The 16,956-nt window shown below is 39.3% G+C and overlaps 1 protein-coding gene across 2 annotated transcripts; it reads left to right on the plus strand.

Moving 5' to 3' along the window:
• Window positions 1-243: 243 nt before the first annotated feature.
• On the plus strand, window positions 244-15,281 carry LOC135748613 (guanylate-binding protein 2-like). 2 transcript variants are annotated; one of them, XM_065266857.2, is made up of 10 exons: window positions 244-425; window positions 518-645; window positions 1,151-1,260; window positions 1,443-1,652; window positions 2,085-2,320; window positions 5,421-5,569; window positions 11,265-11,400; window positions 14,400-14,608; window positions 14,688-14,790; window positions 14,899-15,281. In XM_065266857.2, exons 1-10 carry the CDS (start codon window positions 248-250, stop codon window positions 15,264-15,266), a joined length of 1,827 nt encoding a protein of 608 aa, XP_065122929.1. In that variant the 5' UTR covers window positions 244-247; the 3' UTR covers window positions 15,267-15,281. The 2 variants fall into 2 exon arrangements, with proteins under 2 accessions (XP_065122929.1, XP_065122920.1); XM_065266848.2 differs by having other exon boundaries at window positions 11,265-11,396; window positions 14,396-14,608.
• The last annotated feature ends 1,675 nt before the right edge of the window (window positions 15,282-16,956 follow it).

The following is a 16,956-nucleotide window of genomic DNA, read 5'->3' on the forward strand; positions in this document are numbered from 1 at the left end:
GATTGTTAATGTTTTAAAAATATTTAACATTCTTCAGACTGTCATAATAAAAAAATCAGCTTCTACAGTAATAATTAAATGTTGCTTTCTTACACTCCTTGTATTGGCTATTGTCCCAAGTGCTGATGTGTGATCTATGAATACTGTACACTTGGTATGTCACTGTATTTAAATCCAGTACAAGACATTGTTGCACTTTACTGTGAATGTGATTCTATTTGGTTTTGTTATTGGCATGCACAGAGTCATGATGTCAGGACCAGTATGTTTGATTGAAAGTGATGAAAATGGAAAGTTTCATGTGAGAAAAGAGGCCAAAGACATTCTGGATGGAATCAATGAGCCAGTGGTGGTGGTGTCTGTAGTGGGACTCTACCGTACTGGGAAGTCTTATCTTATGAACCGCCTTGCAGGACAACAGTCAGGTGAGATAACTCCTGCAGAAATGCTTTCTCTGTATGATAATAAGGACGGATAAATATGTTTGAGATTTTTTTTTTAAATTAACATTTCTCAGGCTTTGCTCTTGGCAACACAATTGAGTCAAAGACCAAAGGTATCTGGATGTGGTGCATCCCTCACCCATCTATAACAGGACAGACTCTGGTGCTGCTGGACACAGAGGGACTGGGTGATGTGGACAAGGTGAGAACATCTTTTCCATTGAATGCAGCACTGCATCCACAGGACTAAAAATATTTTTCATATTGGTTAGGTTATTGAAAGACATTAATCTACACTTACAACAATCTGCAGTTTGTTTGTTTATTCTTGACATCATTCCAGCATCTATGGCCATATTCATGGTGAGAACTGGATAATCCATTCACAAGTTGATCCACACAAGTTAATTCATACACACATTGGGGGAGGGGCAGTTTGGCATCTCGAATTCACCTAACCTGCATGTTTTTGGCCTGTGGGAGGAAACCTGAGAAAATCCACCTGACACAGGGAGGACATGCAAAATGCACACAGAAAGCCACCTGACCTAGCCAGGGCTCTAACCAGGGATATTGTTGCTGTGAGGCAACAGTGCTTCCCACTGAGCCAAATAACTAAAATCACAAGACATGTAACTAAGGCCACTAATTCATCCAAATGTAATAAAATTTGAATAATTTGAAAGCAACTGACGTGTTTGTTTCAGGGAGACTCTCAGAATGACGGCTGGATCTTCTGTCTGGCGGTTTTGCTCAGCAGCACTCTGGTGTACAACAGCAGAGGAACCATTGATAATGATGCAGTGCAAAAGCTCCAGTATCCTTTATCATCTTACATGACCATCTTCTTCGTCCAATCTCTCTCTCTCTCTCTCTCTCTCTTTCTCTGTCACACACGCACGCACGCACGCACGCACGCACGCACACACACACACACACACACACACACACACACACACACACACACACACACACACGTTATTCCTTAATGTGTTCCAGCTATGTTACTGAACTCACTGAGCAAATCAAGATCAAATCCACATCAAAAGAAGCAGATGTGACAGGGAAAGAGGATTATAAGTTTGTGTGCTTTTTCCCATCATTCGTCTGGTGTGTGAGGGATTTCATCTTGGATTTAGAAATTGCTGGAGACCCAGTGACAGAGGACGAATACCTTGAATTTGGTCTCAATTTAAAGAAGGGTATTTCATTCATTCTTTAAATCTGAACCCACAAAATATTTCCACTTCACAAAATCCTGCTGTGCTTTGAGGAAAATCTAAAAAACGTCTATCAGCAGCAGTGAGGGATATTAGAGATGCTTCAACATTCATACTGTTTAATAAAATGCTTAAAATATGACCTTTAAAAGGTCTCTTAGGTACCATTAAGTACAGATATGTATTCGTTTGGTACCAATATGTACCTTTGAGATACTAATATAAAATCATCAGGTGCAAAGCTGTACTTTATTAAAAGGATACAGCTAGTGACAGCCAGAGTACATATTTTGACCACTTTTTTCTAACAGTGCATATTAAGCACCAGTTTTTGTTGTATGTGGTGTAGATAACCAATATAGATTCTTCAATGCAATTGATTTAATGAGGGTTTATTTTCTCCTGTACAAACCTTTTTAGATTGCAAAACCAGTAACTACAACGAGACTCGTGAATGTATCCGGAAGTATTTTCCTACCCGGAAGTGTTTCGTGTTCTCATTCCCAACCTTCCCGAAAAGCATGAAACATTTAGAGAGCCTAAAAGAGCAGGACCTTGACCAAGATTTTCTGAAGGCCACAGACCGTTTTTGTAATTACATCTTTGAGAAGAGTGCTGTGAAAACTCTAAAAGGGGGTCACAGAGTGACTGGGAAAAGTAAGTGATTTATCAATTTACATCTATATTGGGTATGACACTGACACTGTTAGTTTTTAAAATTATAAAAACATGATCTGAATTAAAACATCACTGTTTAAACTTATAAGGGCGTTTTCCCGGACAGGGTTTAAATTAATCCAGGACTAGGCCTCATTTAATTTAGGACTATTAAAGAGGCGATGAATCTGCTGTTTTTATTGTTTTATACTGTTGCCTGAGGTCTACTTATGATGTTTGCATAGTTTTTAGATGTAAAACATCAAAAGCAATCAGTAATAGGCTGTTTTGTACCCTGGTTTTGAGGCCGGCTCGAGAAATGCTCTGTTTTAATGTGCGGGCTGCATTGAAGAGATGGAAGTAAATTTGTAAAAATAGCAGCCGAACACATATATGTTCGAGCCACAAAAGTTTCTGGGTGCTAGAGATGATACACATAAATGACAATCCATACCGTGAAGTAGCAACAAAACTTCAAACCCGACATGACTAAATTACCGTACCGTACACATTGTAAGCGCGCATCAGAATCTAAACCGTGGCTGGTAAGTCCTTGTCACTAACTTTGTATATTTCTAATGTGCTTGTAATGTTGCTCTTATGACAACGTAACGTTACATACCACAGTTATATGATAAAAAAGCTTTGTTTGTTGAGTGTTGGACTTTTCAAATGCAACTTACCTAAATTGCCATATACAACACAGTAAGCGGGCATCAGAATCTAAGTTGTTTAGATCGTTTAATGTTTTTAGTAAATTAAAACAGTCAAACAAACCTGTTTAGACACAGATGTTACATACAATAAGGACATATCAAGCGATCTCTAACCCCGGATTTTGACTAACTGCGGAGCGGCTGCAGATCGGCTCCGCTGCATTACGGCTCCCCACACTGCCGTCCGGTGTAGCAGCCAATCCTGTTCCCCTTGGAATTTGTGTTCCCCCTTCCAGTCGATAAAGCGTTTCTGCCAACAGCGCAGGCACCTAATAATATCTGCATGTTTTTTATTTATTTAATTTTTTTAATATGGTATAGCATATTTACAGAGTTTGTACAATCTAATACAGCTTACAACAATTAAAACTATAAAATAAATATTCTGATAAAACAGCTGGGTGTACAAAAAGCGACAAGGGGAACAGACATTCCGAGGGGAACAGGATCGGCTGCTACACCGGCAATACCCACCAGTTCCATATTTGTTGCAGAGCGGCTGCGTGCTGAAGTGACGAGGACCCACGAGGTCTCGCAAATTCACATGATGATCGCGTGATATCTAGTTTTGTCTCCGCCCATTAGGACGTTAAATTATGACATTTTGCTGGACCAGCCCAGATCACAACATGAGATCTCGCGAATTCAGGTATGATCACGCGATATAGTCATGGCTCCACCCTGCGGAGCTGTCCGGCATCCGGAAAAAAAAAACAGAAGCTCTGCGTATTTGTTCCGGAGGGCTGCGGATGGCCGGTGTCATGAGCAATTCGGTCCCCCCTGGCAATTCGGTCTCCCTAGGACCCCCGCGTGATTCCATTGGCTGAAAAACTTCTCATGGGTAGTTTTCTTAGCGCCTTACAAAATCGCGTTATGATTTATGTTGTTAGAACGTTGTTAAAATTACAATTTATGTCTTTAAAATGATATGTTTCATATAGTAGTATATAAATAATATAGCTTTAGGTGGGAGATCTACACATTGCTTGTGTCATTTTATTATTTAGATTTTTATACTGTACCCTTTCCACTTTTGTACTGGGTAAAGTTAATAAATTACTTATACAAAACGCGATTACTACATAGCTGAATCACACATTAAAATTATAATTTATAAGCACAATTAAAAGTACTGACTTGTCTGCAACATGAATATGCTTCTATTTTTTACAACATAATTAGCTTGCTTGTCCGCTAACGCAGACGAGATATCGCAATGACAAATTTTTGAACAGGCATTAGTGCTAGGTACCAATCGGGGTCCTAGGGGAGACCGAATTGCCAGGGGGACCGAATTGCTCACTACACCGGAGCTGTGATGGATTCGGAACGCAGACACACATTGACTTGAATGGAAACCGATTGACTCCGCCGCCATTCCGCAGCGGATCCGCAGCCGTAGCGGATCCGCAGCCGTTCCGCAGTCGGTGGGAATCCGGAAACGTCCTCTGGTGCCAAAAACAGTTATATATTCTGAAACTTGCAGGATGTTCGTTTAAGTACGATGACCTCTTGTATAACAAAAAATCAGGTTCAATTTGATTCTTTGATTCACTGCTCTTTTAAGTCATGTTACAAACAAACTTTACAAATACAATACTGGGGCACGTTCAATCTCACACTTGTGCGCAACGTTTTGCTACGATTTCCGGGTTGAACGACATGTTTCCTGGAAACGGTGTGCAACGCAGTGCAACAGGTTTTAGAAGCGTTTTCTCTTGTTTGGTGGGTGTGTCAGAAATGTCGGGCCAATCAGCGGCAAGATGTATAAAACCACGCGGTAGTAAAGAGACAGCTCACTCAATGGGTTCAAGTTGGAATGTTGTCTTTCATTCTGGACGGCAAGGTCAGTGACTGTAACATCAAGGGTATTTTACAGTATTAAACACACATTTATAACGATTTCATCAGGCTTCAGAAACATTTAAAAAAGAACACAAAGAATGGCCCTCAGCTACCGTAGTTGCAACTCTTGCGTCATCACAACAGGGTGTTCAATGCATCACCGTTTCTGTTTAATAAACGTTGTGCAACGTTTTGTCGGGGCTGAACGCAGCTTGCATCTTGAGACAAAACAATGACACTGATATATGTTAAGATATGTAAGTACAAGGTATTTTTAAATTAAGGCAGATCAAACATGCATTTTAGTCTAGGACAAGTATAAACCCTGTATAGGAAACCACCCTATAGCAGTCTAACAGAACTTACTGTGCTTATCAATTAATCACCATTGTCTAAATAAATCACATTTTTAATGTTGTTTGACCAAACTTATAAACTTTGGTCTTAATGGCTAAAAATACAATAGGTTTATTAAGTTTAATTAAGTTTATTAAGCATTAAGTATTTTTAAATGTTTGTATGTATGTGTGTGTTATCAGTGCTTGGTGATCTGGCTCAGATTTATGTAGACACAATCAGCAGTGGTAAGGTGCCCTGTCTGGACAATGCAGTGGTTGCTCTTGCAAATCAAGAGAACCAGGCAGCTGCTGAAGATGCTTTCAAGGTTTATAAGAGTGGGATGGAAGAGGTAAGACACACATTCTGATGATATATATCTGTTCATACTGGGCTCTTAGCTTTGGGCGTACAGGTGAGCATACAGGGAGATACGCTGGACTCTTAGCTTTGGGCGTACAGGTGAGCATACAGGGAGATACGCTGGGCTCTTAGCTTTGGGCGTACAGGTGAACATACAGGGAGATACGCTGGGCTCTTAGCTTTGGGCGTACAGTTGAACATACAGGGAGATACGCTGGGCTCTTAGCTTTGGGCGTACAGGTGAACATACAGGGAGATACGCTGGGCTCTTAGCTTTGGGCGTACAGGTGAACATACAGGGAGAAACGCTGGGCTCTTAGCCTTGGGCGTACAGGTGAGTATACAGGGAGGTACACTGGGCTCTTGGGTCGGGCATCTAAAAGCACTCAACAGACGTATAATCACACACAGAGACAGCACACATGTTTTTCCACGCAGCAGCCAATTCAAGCTTTCCCTCCTTCGATACTCCACATAATATTCACAGCAATTTCTTACTTCATACAGTTGCCAGGTAACTGTTATGAGTCTAGGGGTTATGAGTCTAATCGGGTGTATATGCAGTATATATATATGCAACAGTCGCCCACCGTCACAAGTTCACTTCCTCTGATAAAGGGCTTCCTCTTCGGCCTATGGAGGGATTTCTGACAACACTGGCACAGCACAACACTACAATTCTTCAGGTGTACACACGTCAAAAAGACTCACCCACTGCACTCCACACACTCACTGTGAATTAGGGTCAGAATCACCACTTTGGGCCGGGAAATAGTCCTGGATACTTGAAAGGGTCGGTGCGGAGGATGACCATATGAAAACGTCAAAACCACGACCTTTAAACACACTCCTTCCTCTTCTCGATGCGTTTCCGGTGACTTTCCAATGTACACAATCTCTTCAAGGTAAATAGTACATGTCAACAGAAATACTTCAAAAGGAATGCTTTAACACTTAGCTCTGTGTTTTCTTCAGCCCAATCCTCTGTTTTGACTTCACCCAGTCTGCAATATCCGCGCTGATACGTCTCTCCAAACACACCGATCGCTCCGTCTCACTCACAGCGTTTGCCGGAATAAACTTCACACTACCCTTGGGTCTTCAGCCCCGTACTCTCTCCGCTTCTCTTCGTTGCGAACGCCGGATCAACGTGGCTTTCTGACTACTTTGGAGGTTATATTTCCTCTGCCATTGGCTTTACTCGCGGCTACGGCTGCGGCTTTCATTCACTCGTCCCCCTATTAACCGCGTCCCCGCGGCTGCCCAGCGCGAGCTGCGGAACAGGACCGCCCGAAAAACGACCCCTTTCTGCTTCTCCAACGCCGTTATATAGTCCTCCTCTTTCTCCGAAGCCCAATCACTGACCGCCACATTTTTCCTGCACACCTGATGTTGATTTGTTTTGATTTTGGTTGCCCGGAGTTACCGGAACTGGCTGGGTCTTTCATGGACAATAGTCCGGGTGGAACTTTTTCCGCCATTTTTAGGTTTCGCTGCTTGAAGTCACTCCGTGACATAAACCTCTGCATGTGGGTATGGGAAGCTTTTGAAATTGGGTAGCCCAAATCCAGACGTAAATCCCCCAAATAGCCTCCGTGCTTAATAGGTTAAAACTACCAACTATGACTTTTCTCAGTCTCATCTATAGAAGGTTTCATTGGACGTACGCACATTACCATGGTTACGCACAGGGTTCTAAATTAACTTTTTTGATCACCAGCAAATGTGGCTGGTAACTTTCTAAACTTACCAGCCAATCAGCATTTCCACTAGCCACATTTTTTTCCAGTGAAAAATAGAAATTATGAGTGCCACTGAATGAATTTGATAATTTTATTAACATTGTTGGTATGAGAAACACACATAAAGCAAGGCTTCTCCCAGCAAGGCTCTCTTCAATACGACCTGTCTTGGCAGTTTTAATTAACGTTAGACTCTCTAATGACTTCAGGCACTCTCATGGTCCTTAAGGCCTACTGCCTCAACTTTAAAATGATTAGTTCCCACCACGAAACTGTTTGTTTCATTTTTTCTTTCATGTACATGCATATTTTCAACATTATATAATGATAGCAATGATTAATAACTTATTTTTTCAAGAATATTTTTACAATATTTTAAGAAACCAGCCATTTTATGACTGCTATACTAAAATAATCTCAGTCATAGTCACTGCTAACTGTTTATCTATGTCCTAGTTAAACATTAGTAAATTAAATATTAATTTCATACATGTGTTGATTTTCTCAGCAACAATGCAATTCTATAGACTTGACAGAGGTTTTCCTGAAATTTTTTCTTTAATGTTTGAGACCTGACAGTGTGAGGATGTAGTTTCTCTTACCTCCCTTAAACTCATCATCTCTCCTTTCTGCTTCCCTTTCCCTGCTTTGCACAAAACATTTCTGATGTCCACAGAAGCCAATAGTGATCGAGTCAAAATAAGATTAACATTATAATTTAAAAACTTACTTTAGGTTTGTCATGTTTTAAATAAACTAACTTAATCGCGTGGCGTTGAATGCGGTTGTGCGTGTATAAACGCAATGACGCGGAGACATGGATTTGTGCGTGTATGCGTCAGTGCGCCTGCTGCATCGCTTATTCGCTTATACAAGTGTATAGATCCGCTTTTCCCGCTATTATCATTGTAAAGGAATACACTAGTTAACTGCTAAAATTTTAACTTGAGATTTACACCGGGGCACAAAAGATTTAGACTGGGGCACGTGCCGCCTTCCTTGTGTGTTCTTGTGGATGAGCTCAGTTCGTTTCCACGGTTTCTCGCGCTGGTTTCACTGCAAACTGCGCGCAGCCAATCGGTGTATGAAACATCATCACGTAGCATTACAGTACAGTGTTCATGGGAAATGTAGGAAGTTACTGCCAGATGGATAAATGTCCGAGAACAGAGCATTATGTATCATGCATGCAATGCCTCATGCATCACCACCCAAAGTGGCTAGTAAGTTTTTATTAACACCCGCCAAAATGAATTTTAACCTTCAGCCAATCCCCTTTTTTTAAGCAAGTAAGCCCCACCCACTGACTAACATTGAATTTGCATACAAGTTGAAAATAAAAATGAACAAGAAAATTAAAATTAAAATGAAAAAGAAAAACGGAACATAAAATAAAACTGAACTTTACATTTTAATTTTGTCCCTATTATTGCTTGGGCATAAATAAAAAGCCTTTTAAAAAATGTATTTACAGATTCCTTTTCAAGCTTGCCTTTTTATTTTAATTTTGTCAGTCTTGACTCAAGATTATATTGAAAATGAAATGTCAAATCATCAATTTAATTTAATGTTTCAATTTGGCCGGAATGATGCTTCATCACGTTAAAAATGAAAATAAAATAATTTAAAATAATGTTTTAATTTTTATTTTAGCATTTAATTTTCAAATTTGGGACTTATTTATGATTTTATTTTTTATTTTATAATTTAATTAATTATTTTATAATTTAATTAATTAATTTAAAAAAGACAAAAAACCTTCCATAAAACAAAGGGCACTGTTGTATTTTAAGATATGTCAGTGCAAGTTGTTTTTAGTTTAGACAGCTCTTACATTTACTTTAGTCTAGGACTAGTCTAATCCCTGTCTGTGAAACCGCCCCTTAATATCATAAGAGTCTTAGTCTAGTCTTAAGTTTTTTAGTCTGTTATGGAATGGTATTAAGGTTTGAATATGTGACACAGATTTAATGGTTGTTATAGAAAACACATATTTTATTGTAATCTTAATGTCAAAAAAACTGACTGTGGCTTTTTCACAAAAGATAATCTTACATAAAATAAGCATAAGGCCGGCTCTACCTAAAAAATATACATGGTCCCTGAAAAAGATATGCATTCTCCCTGAATGACATGCACAAACAGAAACACACACGCGCAGACACACAGACAGAGACACACACATGCACTTACGCACTTTGTCCAGTCATTTAACAGCACAAGATCTACTATAATAGCAACGGTACACATTTCATTCAATTTGAGGACATTGAATATTTATACTCAGTATTAATTCAGACAATCCAATACAATCAATACAGTTCAGAGTAGGGTTGCCACCCATGTCTGATAAAAAACCTGGACATATCGATGATGACCCGGCCAATTGGTTTGCTCACAAGCCCCCCCCCCCATAGCATAATATTTCTATAGGCCTATTCCATTATTGGCAACACTTTACAACTCTCTTTTTTTTCAATTCTTATTTGTTAACTAACCGTGAGCAGTACATTTGTTACTGTATTTGTTAAGCTTTGATAACGTTAGTAAATAAAAATACAGCTGTTCATGGTTTATTCATGTTAGTTCACAGTGCATTAACTAATGTTAACAAGATTTAAATAAATGTATTATTAACATTAACAAAGATAAAAAAATTCTTTATGCTATAAGTGCAGTTTATTATTAGTTCATGTGTTAACTAATGAACCTTATTGTAAAGTGTAACCCAATTATTTGTTCATTATGTTAAAATATGTAAATCAAGTTTACAATTTATTAAAGCTGCTTATACTATTTATGTAAACTGTTTTTATTTATATTCCATTGCAACTCTAAACAGGTCTAAATAGCATCTAGCAAATATGCACATGAAAACTTGTTGAACTCACCTCAACATGTATTTTACAATCATTTTACCCGCCATGGGAAAAGCTGAAGTCACTGTTACAAACTCTACACCATGCAAGATTTTAACTCTTTTAAGACAGGGATACACTTTCGTGTAGTCTAGTGTAAAATGTGTCTTATATTTTCGCTTTTGGGGCACTCTCCCTCTGCCATGGCGCTCCTGTTTCTAGAGACACTGATAGTTTGGTTCGGGAGAAGAGATAAAAGCCCGCCCACACTGACAATTGATTGGTTGATGTCCTGAAACAGGCCAATCAGGATGCTCTCTGTCTTACATGCGCTAAATGAGGCAAACACACACACAGACGCAAGGTCTCCCTCTCTGCCGTGCGCGCGCTAAATTTCATATTCACATAGCTTTTCGAAAACCGGGACATTCAGTGTCCCGGGAGAGTTGATAAATTTCCCGGGACAGGTTATTAAAAAGAAGGACAATCCCGGTAAAACCGGGACAGGTGGCAACCCTAGTTCAGAGGTGTATTCCTTTAGTTTTTATGTTATTCCAAGTTAAGCGAAAACACGGTGGTTTATCTGATAAAACAACCTTAGCGTGTATGTTTACCTTCGCATGTATTTCTGAATGAGTCGTCTTTACAGGCAGTCTTGTTGTCATATTTGAAGTGTGACCAGAGGGCTGTTTCATAAAACTCGATTACAAAATAAGCCATGCTTATTTTGTTACGTCTAGCTTATTGCCGGTGGATTTCGTTTCATAACACAAACTTGAACTATAGTTCAACCCCAGTTACTATGGAAACTTATGCTTGGAAACTAGCCTGGTCCGGGGCAGGCTAACTGTCAAGCTAAGCCTCAGTTGTTGCTTAACTAGACTGAACTGTAAATGCAATGATATTACAGCTCTTTGACATTTTATTTGACTTTATTAACCACTATAAATGTAATTAATTTAATCTATTTAATGTAAGATGAAATCAGTAGCTTGAGTTAAGAGTGTCAAAATTAAATTGAAAATTCTGGTTGTGAGCCAAAGACAAGTACACAAGCAGCATGTAAAGTCTAAGTGTTTTCCAGGTGGTGATGAAGTTTCCAGTTAGCGTGACTGATCTTACCCAAGAGCATCAGAACGTAAGCAGTCAGGCAACATCTGAGTTCACAAAACGTTCATTTAAAGATGAAAATGACGAGTACCTTAAAAATCTGGAGGTGAGTTTTAAATTTAAACTCTTCAACTCAAACACTATGTATACTGTATATATTATTGAATTTACAGTTTTTTTAAATATTCTGTAAATAAAATGTATGGTTTTTAAGTAATCACAAGGTTCAGAACCCTTGATATACAGTAGGTGTAGTCAGTCTTTTGTGTGTGAAGTCTGGTGTGTAAGCATTCAGCTGTGGGTGCGGACTCAGGTACGTAAAGTTCAATTCATACTCCTGTGCATAGACACACACCCCACGGCGTAGCCTGATGTGCACTTCTCCAGAAATAATAAGTCAATCATACGGGGACCCCAAGCAAAGTGATTGGTCTGCTAGAACCCCCCCTTTGCCCACAAGGCGCAGGTCCTGCCTGAGGGGGGGTGCCCCCCAGAAAGAATTTGTGCCTCCCTCCAGTTTTCTTAAGAGACTTAATTTAAAGCGTTATTAAAGAGCTAAATTCAGTCATATACTTTGATATAATGATTTCGGTAAGAATGTGTATAACATTGGATTTTATCCAATTACTGCAACTATCTAATCTCAGGCGAATGGCTTCAGCGCACAAATAAAAACAATGCCTACAGGAATGTGCAGTGTAATTCAACGAACTGCGCTATCAGTATCATCATCAAAGCAAACTGTGATGATAAATCAGACTTTATTAATGAAACTCAACATCAGGGCTGCTGTCTGGGGCTAACAACTGTAGCAGGGCAGAGAGAAGAGCTTGACTTAATCAAGTTCACTATAAGGGGAGTCCTAGCCTGGGTGCCAGCCGAAATTAGCCCCACCCACAACATTTGAGGACGGGAAGTTCGGTCTGGAGTTGCACGGTTGAGGCGTTACTATGCTCAAACAAAAACTGTTCGGACCAATCCAGTTGTCAGGGCGGGCCTTATACAATGATGGACAGATGATCAAAAGTAACGTAATCAACCACGTCACCAAAGAGCACTAGTGTTTAATCTGTTTTCTCATGGAGGACCAAGGGAAAGAAGCAACTGAAATGGGTATCATGATGATACTCGGCGTGCACGACAAGATGGTTATAATTAGTGGCAATTGCCTTTTGGAAGCCTGGAATCCTGGCAGCTGAATAAGAAGGGACATTGCCCGATGTTTTTCAAGCCAACGTAATGGGTATCATCGTGGATGAGATATTTAAGTCATATATAAGTCATACAGACTAACTCATAATGTTGTGATATGAATCAAATGTTGTAAACATAGTAGGTGTCGATACGTTTGCTATTTCAGACCAGAACAGTGAATAATCCAAAGATAAGAGCAGGATCAAAGTCAGACGGGCCACAGAGGGATAAAAAAGCCATCCATGACCATAGACAGCACAGAAAGTGACAAACCATTTACCATTAAAACAATCAAAGATATCACTTTCCCAAAAATTTTTTAATTGTTTTTCAAAGTATTGCTCATTACTGTTCACGAAGCAACAACAGTTTCCCTTTTTATTTATGTGAGACTACGGCGTAGCATTATAAGAACCGTAATTATATTTTTATGGACAATAACGCCACCCCTAATAAATAAAAGCAGGGCCACAAACATTTAACTTACCATTTAAAGGAATGCGCTTTATTTCCAGTTATTTCAGTGCTTCAAATTTTTTCAGTTACTTAGTTTTTGCAGGAGATTGGAGGCTGGACGGCAGTCCTGATTCAGTTTCATTAATACATTTTCACAGTTCGCTTTGTGTCTTCTTTTCCTGTGATGATAATAGGGACAGTGACCTTACTAGATCATGTGAGTTAGAAACAAATGTTTAAAAAACTTGCAGGCTGAAACATAAATCAAGGTAACGCCACCTGAATTACCATGCGCCTTTTTTTTTCATTTGTGCGCTGAAATCATTTGCCTGAGATTAGGTAATATATAAATTAGTTAATTCATGATTATCAGGCTTATTAAGATTGTTAGTCAATGTAATAGTGAAAGTCGCATGTGTATAATACATTCAATAATAGGCCTAAATAAGTAAATAAATAAATGAAAAGGAGCAGGGAATCAGTCATAATAAGGTATTGTTGAATCTCACCCAAGAGATTAAACCCCCCCCCACCCCCAGTTAACTCTTTCACCGCCAGCGTTTTTAAAAAAAGTTGCCAGCCAGCGCCAGCGTTTTTCATGATTTTCACCAAAGTTTAATGCCTTCCAGAAAATGTTCTTCTTTAAATAAATAAACATACAATATACCAAATGAAAGAACAGACCCTCTGCTTTCAAACAAAAAAAACGTTTCATCCTACCTTTAGTGGTTCTTTTGTAATCAGCTTTTGAATATGGGTAGGTTTTTGCAAAAACACCATATTTTGAGCAAAAAGCAAAAATAATTCCATATTTGTGACGGACTTTTCATAGAGATCCCATTCAGAGCGATCTTTAAAACAGACACGGACATGCAGCAGCTTGCCATAGGGCAATACTTCCGGTTTTAAAAAGTTGCGGAAGTAGCGGTATTGCGGAAAGACGGAAAATCTCGTCATTGGCGGGGAAGCGTTTTCTCTTAATTGACGAGATATCTCGTCAATGGCGGGAAAAGAGTTAAGCCATCCTGGCGCCGGGCCTGCCCTCAGGTAAAAAAATCTGCAACACATTTCCTTATACGCAATTCCTCTTGTGAAGATGGACCAAGTGGAGTCTATATTTAACAACTCTTGCTGTAACAAAAGTCATTGTCTATTTACCTCCATCACTGCTGATGCTTCTCCAACAACGTGTGCAACAAGTTGTTGCTTCTTCTGCCTTGTCTTGATACTGTAACATGCCCTTTGACATTGCCTACTAGCGATGTGCAAGTACACACATCGACACAAACAATGATGGAGAAGTATAAATAAAAACTGACGTGAAGCCTACAGTGTAGGTCTGACGCAGAGCTATAAATCAGCCTTAAGCAGTAAGCTGTAGGTGGAGTCCTCACCAATATGAATATTTGTGTATTTGTGTTTTGCGACTATTTATATTTGTTTGTATGTTTATAGGAAGAAATGGGTATATACTATTTACACCTTTTGGAGGAGAATAAGATGGCATCAGAAAGGAAATGCAAAGAGCTCCTGAAGGATCTGTTTTCTAGTATGAGTGAACGACTGAAGAATGGAGAATACAGTCAGTGTGGAGGATATGAAGTCTACTGCAGAGACAGAGATGCCAACATTGAAAAATACCACAGTGAACCAAACAAAGGAGTCAGGGTGAGATATTCACTCTGAAAGTGTATCTGTGGAGTATACATCTCTGTGTGCTCTTGAGTTGTAAATGATTTATGTGCAGGCTAAAGCTGTGCTGAATGAGTTCATGAATGAGAGAGGACCTGAGGCAAACATCATCCTTCAAACTGATGAACAACTGACTAAAAGGGAGAAAGAAATTCAGGGTAAATCTTCATTAATGGAGGGTTTTTTTAATTTAGTGTCATAATTACTTGCTAATTATGAAAATAATTAGTTGCTTATTAATTATCTTTTCTTTCTGTTGTGACCAGAGGAGAGAGAGAAGAAAACTCTGATGGAACAGAAGCTTAAGGAGGAGGAGGAGAAACGTATTGAGAGTGAGCTACTGTTTGAGGCAGAGAAAAAGCGCCAGGAGGAAATGAAGATACAGATGGAGGAGAAGTTTAAAAAGGAGATGAAGCAACAGCAGGAGGAGATAAAAAGAGGTCTGGAGAGCAAAATAAAGGAGCGGGAAGAGCTGCTGAACAAAGGCTTTAAAGAGCAAGCTGATCTTCTTGGTAAAGAGATGAATAAGTTAAAAGAAGAGCAAAATAGTTTTGGAGTTGTAGGGAAATTTTTTGGTAATGTCTTTGACATAGTTCCCAATCTTCTCACTGGCAAGGGCTTTATATGGCGTTAAACGAATGTGAGTAGTTTATAACAATATACTCCACACTGCTACACTACTACAATTGCGCATTTTACTTACTTTCTCAGATAAAAATCATTTTCACTGGCGTGGAGAAATCATTAGAATTTTAAGATCAGGCACTGGAGATGCCTTATAATAATCTCCAACTTTTTTAAAGATTAATACAGTTAACACAGTCTAAGCCAGGGTTCCTAAAATCTTACCCTGGAGGGCACTGCAGAGTTTAGCTCCAACCCTGATCAAACACACCTGTGCAAGCTAATCAAGGTCTTCATGATCACTAGAAAATCACAGGTGGGTAAGTTTGATTAGGGTTGGACCTAAACTCTGTAGTGCTCTGGCTCTCCAGGGTAAGATATGGGGAACCCTAGTCTTAGCCTATGGCCAAAGGCAATGCTCCAACATATGGTACAAATACGCATTCTGCAATACAAGTTCTCTTCCCAGGTCCTTTGCTGATCCCATTTCTTTCCCTCCACCTTGTACTTTTCTGTCCTTAATAAACAACAATAATACAGTTTGCATATCAAAAACAACTGCATATTGATAATATCTACAGCAAGTAATTCATTTATTTGAAAGTGTTTTGTGGCGTCAGCCTCAAGTACATTGTGTTTTTTTCTCTTCATCTTCTCAGGCTTTTAGAGAATTGTGCTTACACAGTCGTACACTGTTGTCAATGTTTGTTTGTATAGCAATAAAAGTGGAAAAATATGTGTCTCATGAATCAGTGTGGATATTAGTTCTGGACAGCTGCTGGACAAATCCAGTTTGTAAACAGACTTTTAGGAAGGACACCAACCAAATGTGATGGGACATAGTCAGCATTCATTTATACATTACCAAAAGCACAGCAGGATTTCCACAGTAACGTTGCAACACGTATAACTCTCAAGTAGGGCTGGGTATTGGCAAGGGCCTCCGGATACGATACGTATCACGATTCATGGGTCATGATACGATGCGTATCACGATACAATGCAATGCGTTGCATGTTGCAATACTTTGCAATACTTTTTCTTTTTAATCAAAAATGTAAAAAAAAAAAAAAGGGCTGAACACCTGCAGCTCTTTGAAAGCTGCAGGGCTTTTTTTCTGCCATTTTCTCACTCCCTCTAACTTCTGAGACATTGACCGAATGGCCGTATATGGCAGACAACTGGACAGTGACAACTACAGCAGCGTGGACAGTGACAACTACAGCAGCGGCAGAGGAGGTTGTTTGACGCACACAGAGGAATTCGATGGTCTTTAAAATATCGATAGCAGAGATTGAAATATCGATACACTATCGATACAGCTAACTATCACGATAGTTAGCTGTATCGATATTTTTGCACAGCCCTACTCTCAAGTACTACATGGGTCAAGAATCCAGGTCGCTTACTGAATAGGGTTCTTTCTCCTTTAGAAGTCTGTAGAATTCTGCTTTCACATTAGTTCCTCCTGACATAAAAACATCATACAAGGCTCTTATTTTTGCTGTGTATGTTTCAGTAGGGATCATCTGTTTGTCTTTCAAAAGTTGGCTATCGGCATCACAGAAGTCACTCCCTCAACCAGTGCCTCTCTGTGTCCACAAACTCTAAAAATTTTATCAGAACCATAATAATATAATATGTGAAAGAAAACAACAATTAAGAAATGTGTGGCTTTAAAGTCATACCTGTGATCCTTC

Source organism: Paramisgurnus dabryanus, chromosome 6 (genome assembly GCF_030506205.2).
Source record: "Paramisgurnus dabryanus chromosome 6, PD_genome_1.1, whole genome shotgun sequence".
Lineage (NCBI taxonomy): Eukaryota > Metazoa > Chordata > Actinopteri > Cypriniformes > Cobitidae > Paramisgurnus > Paramisgurnus dabryanus.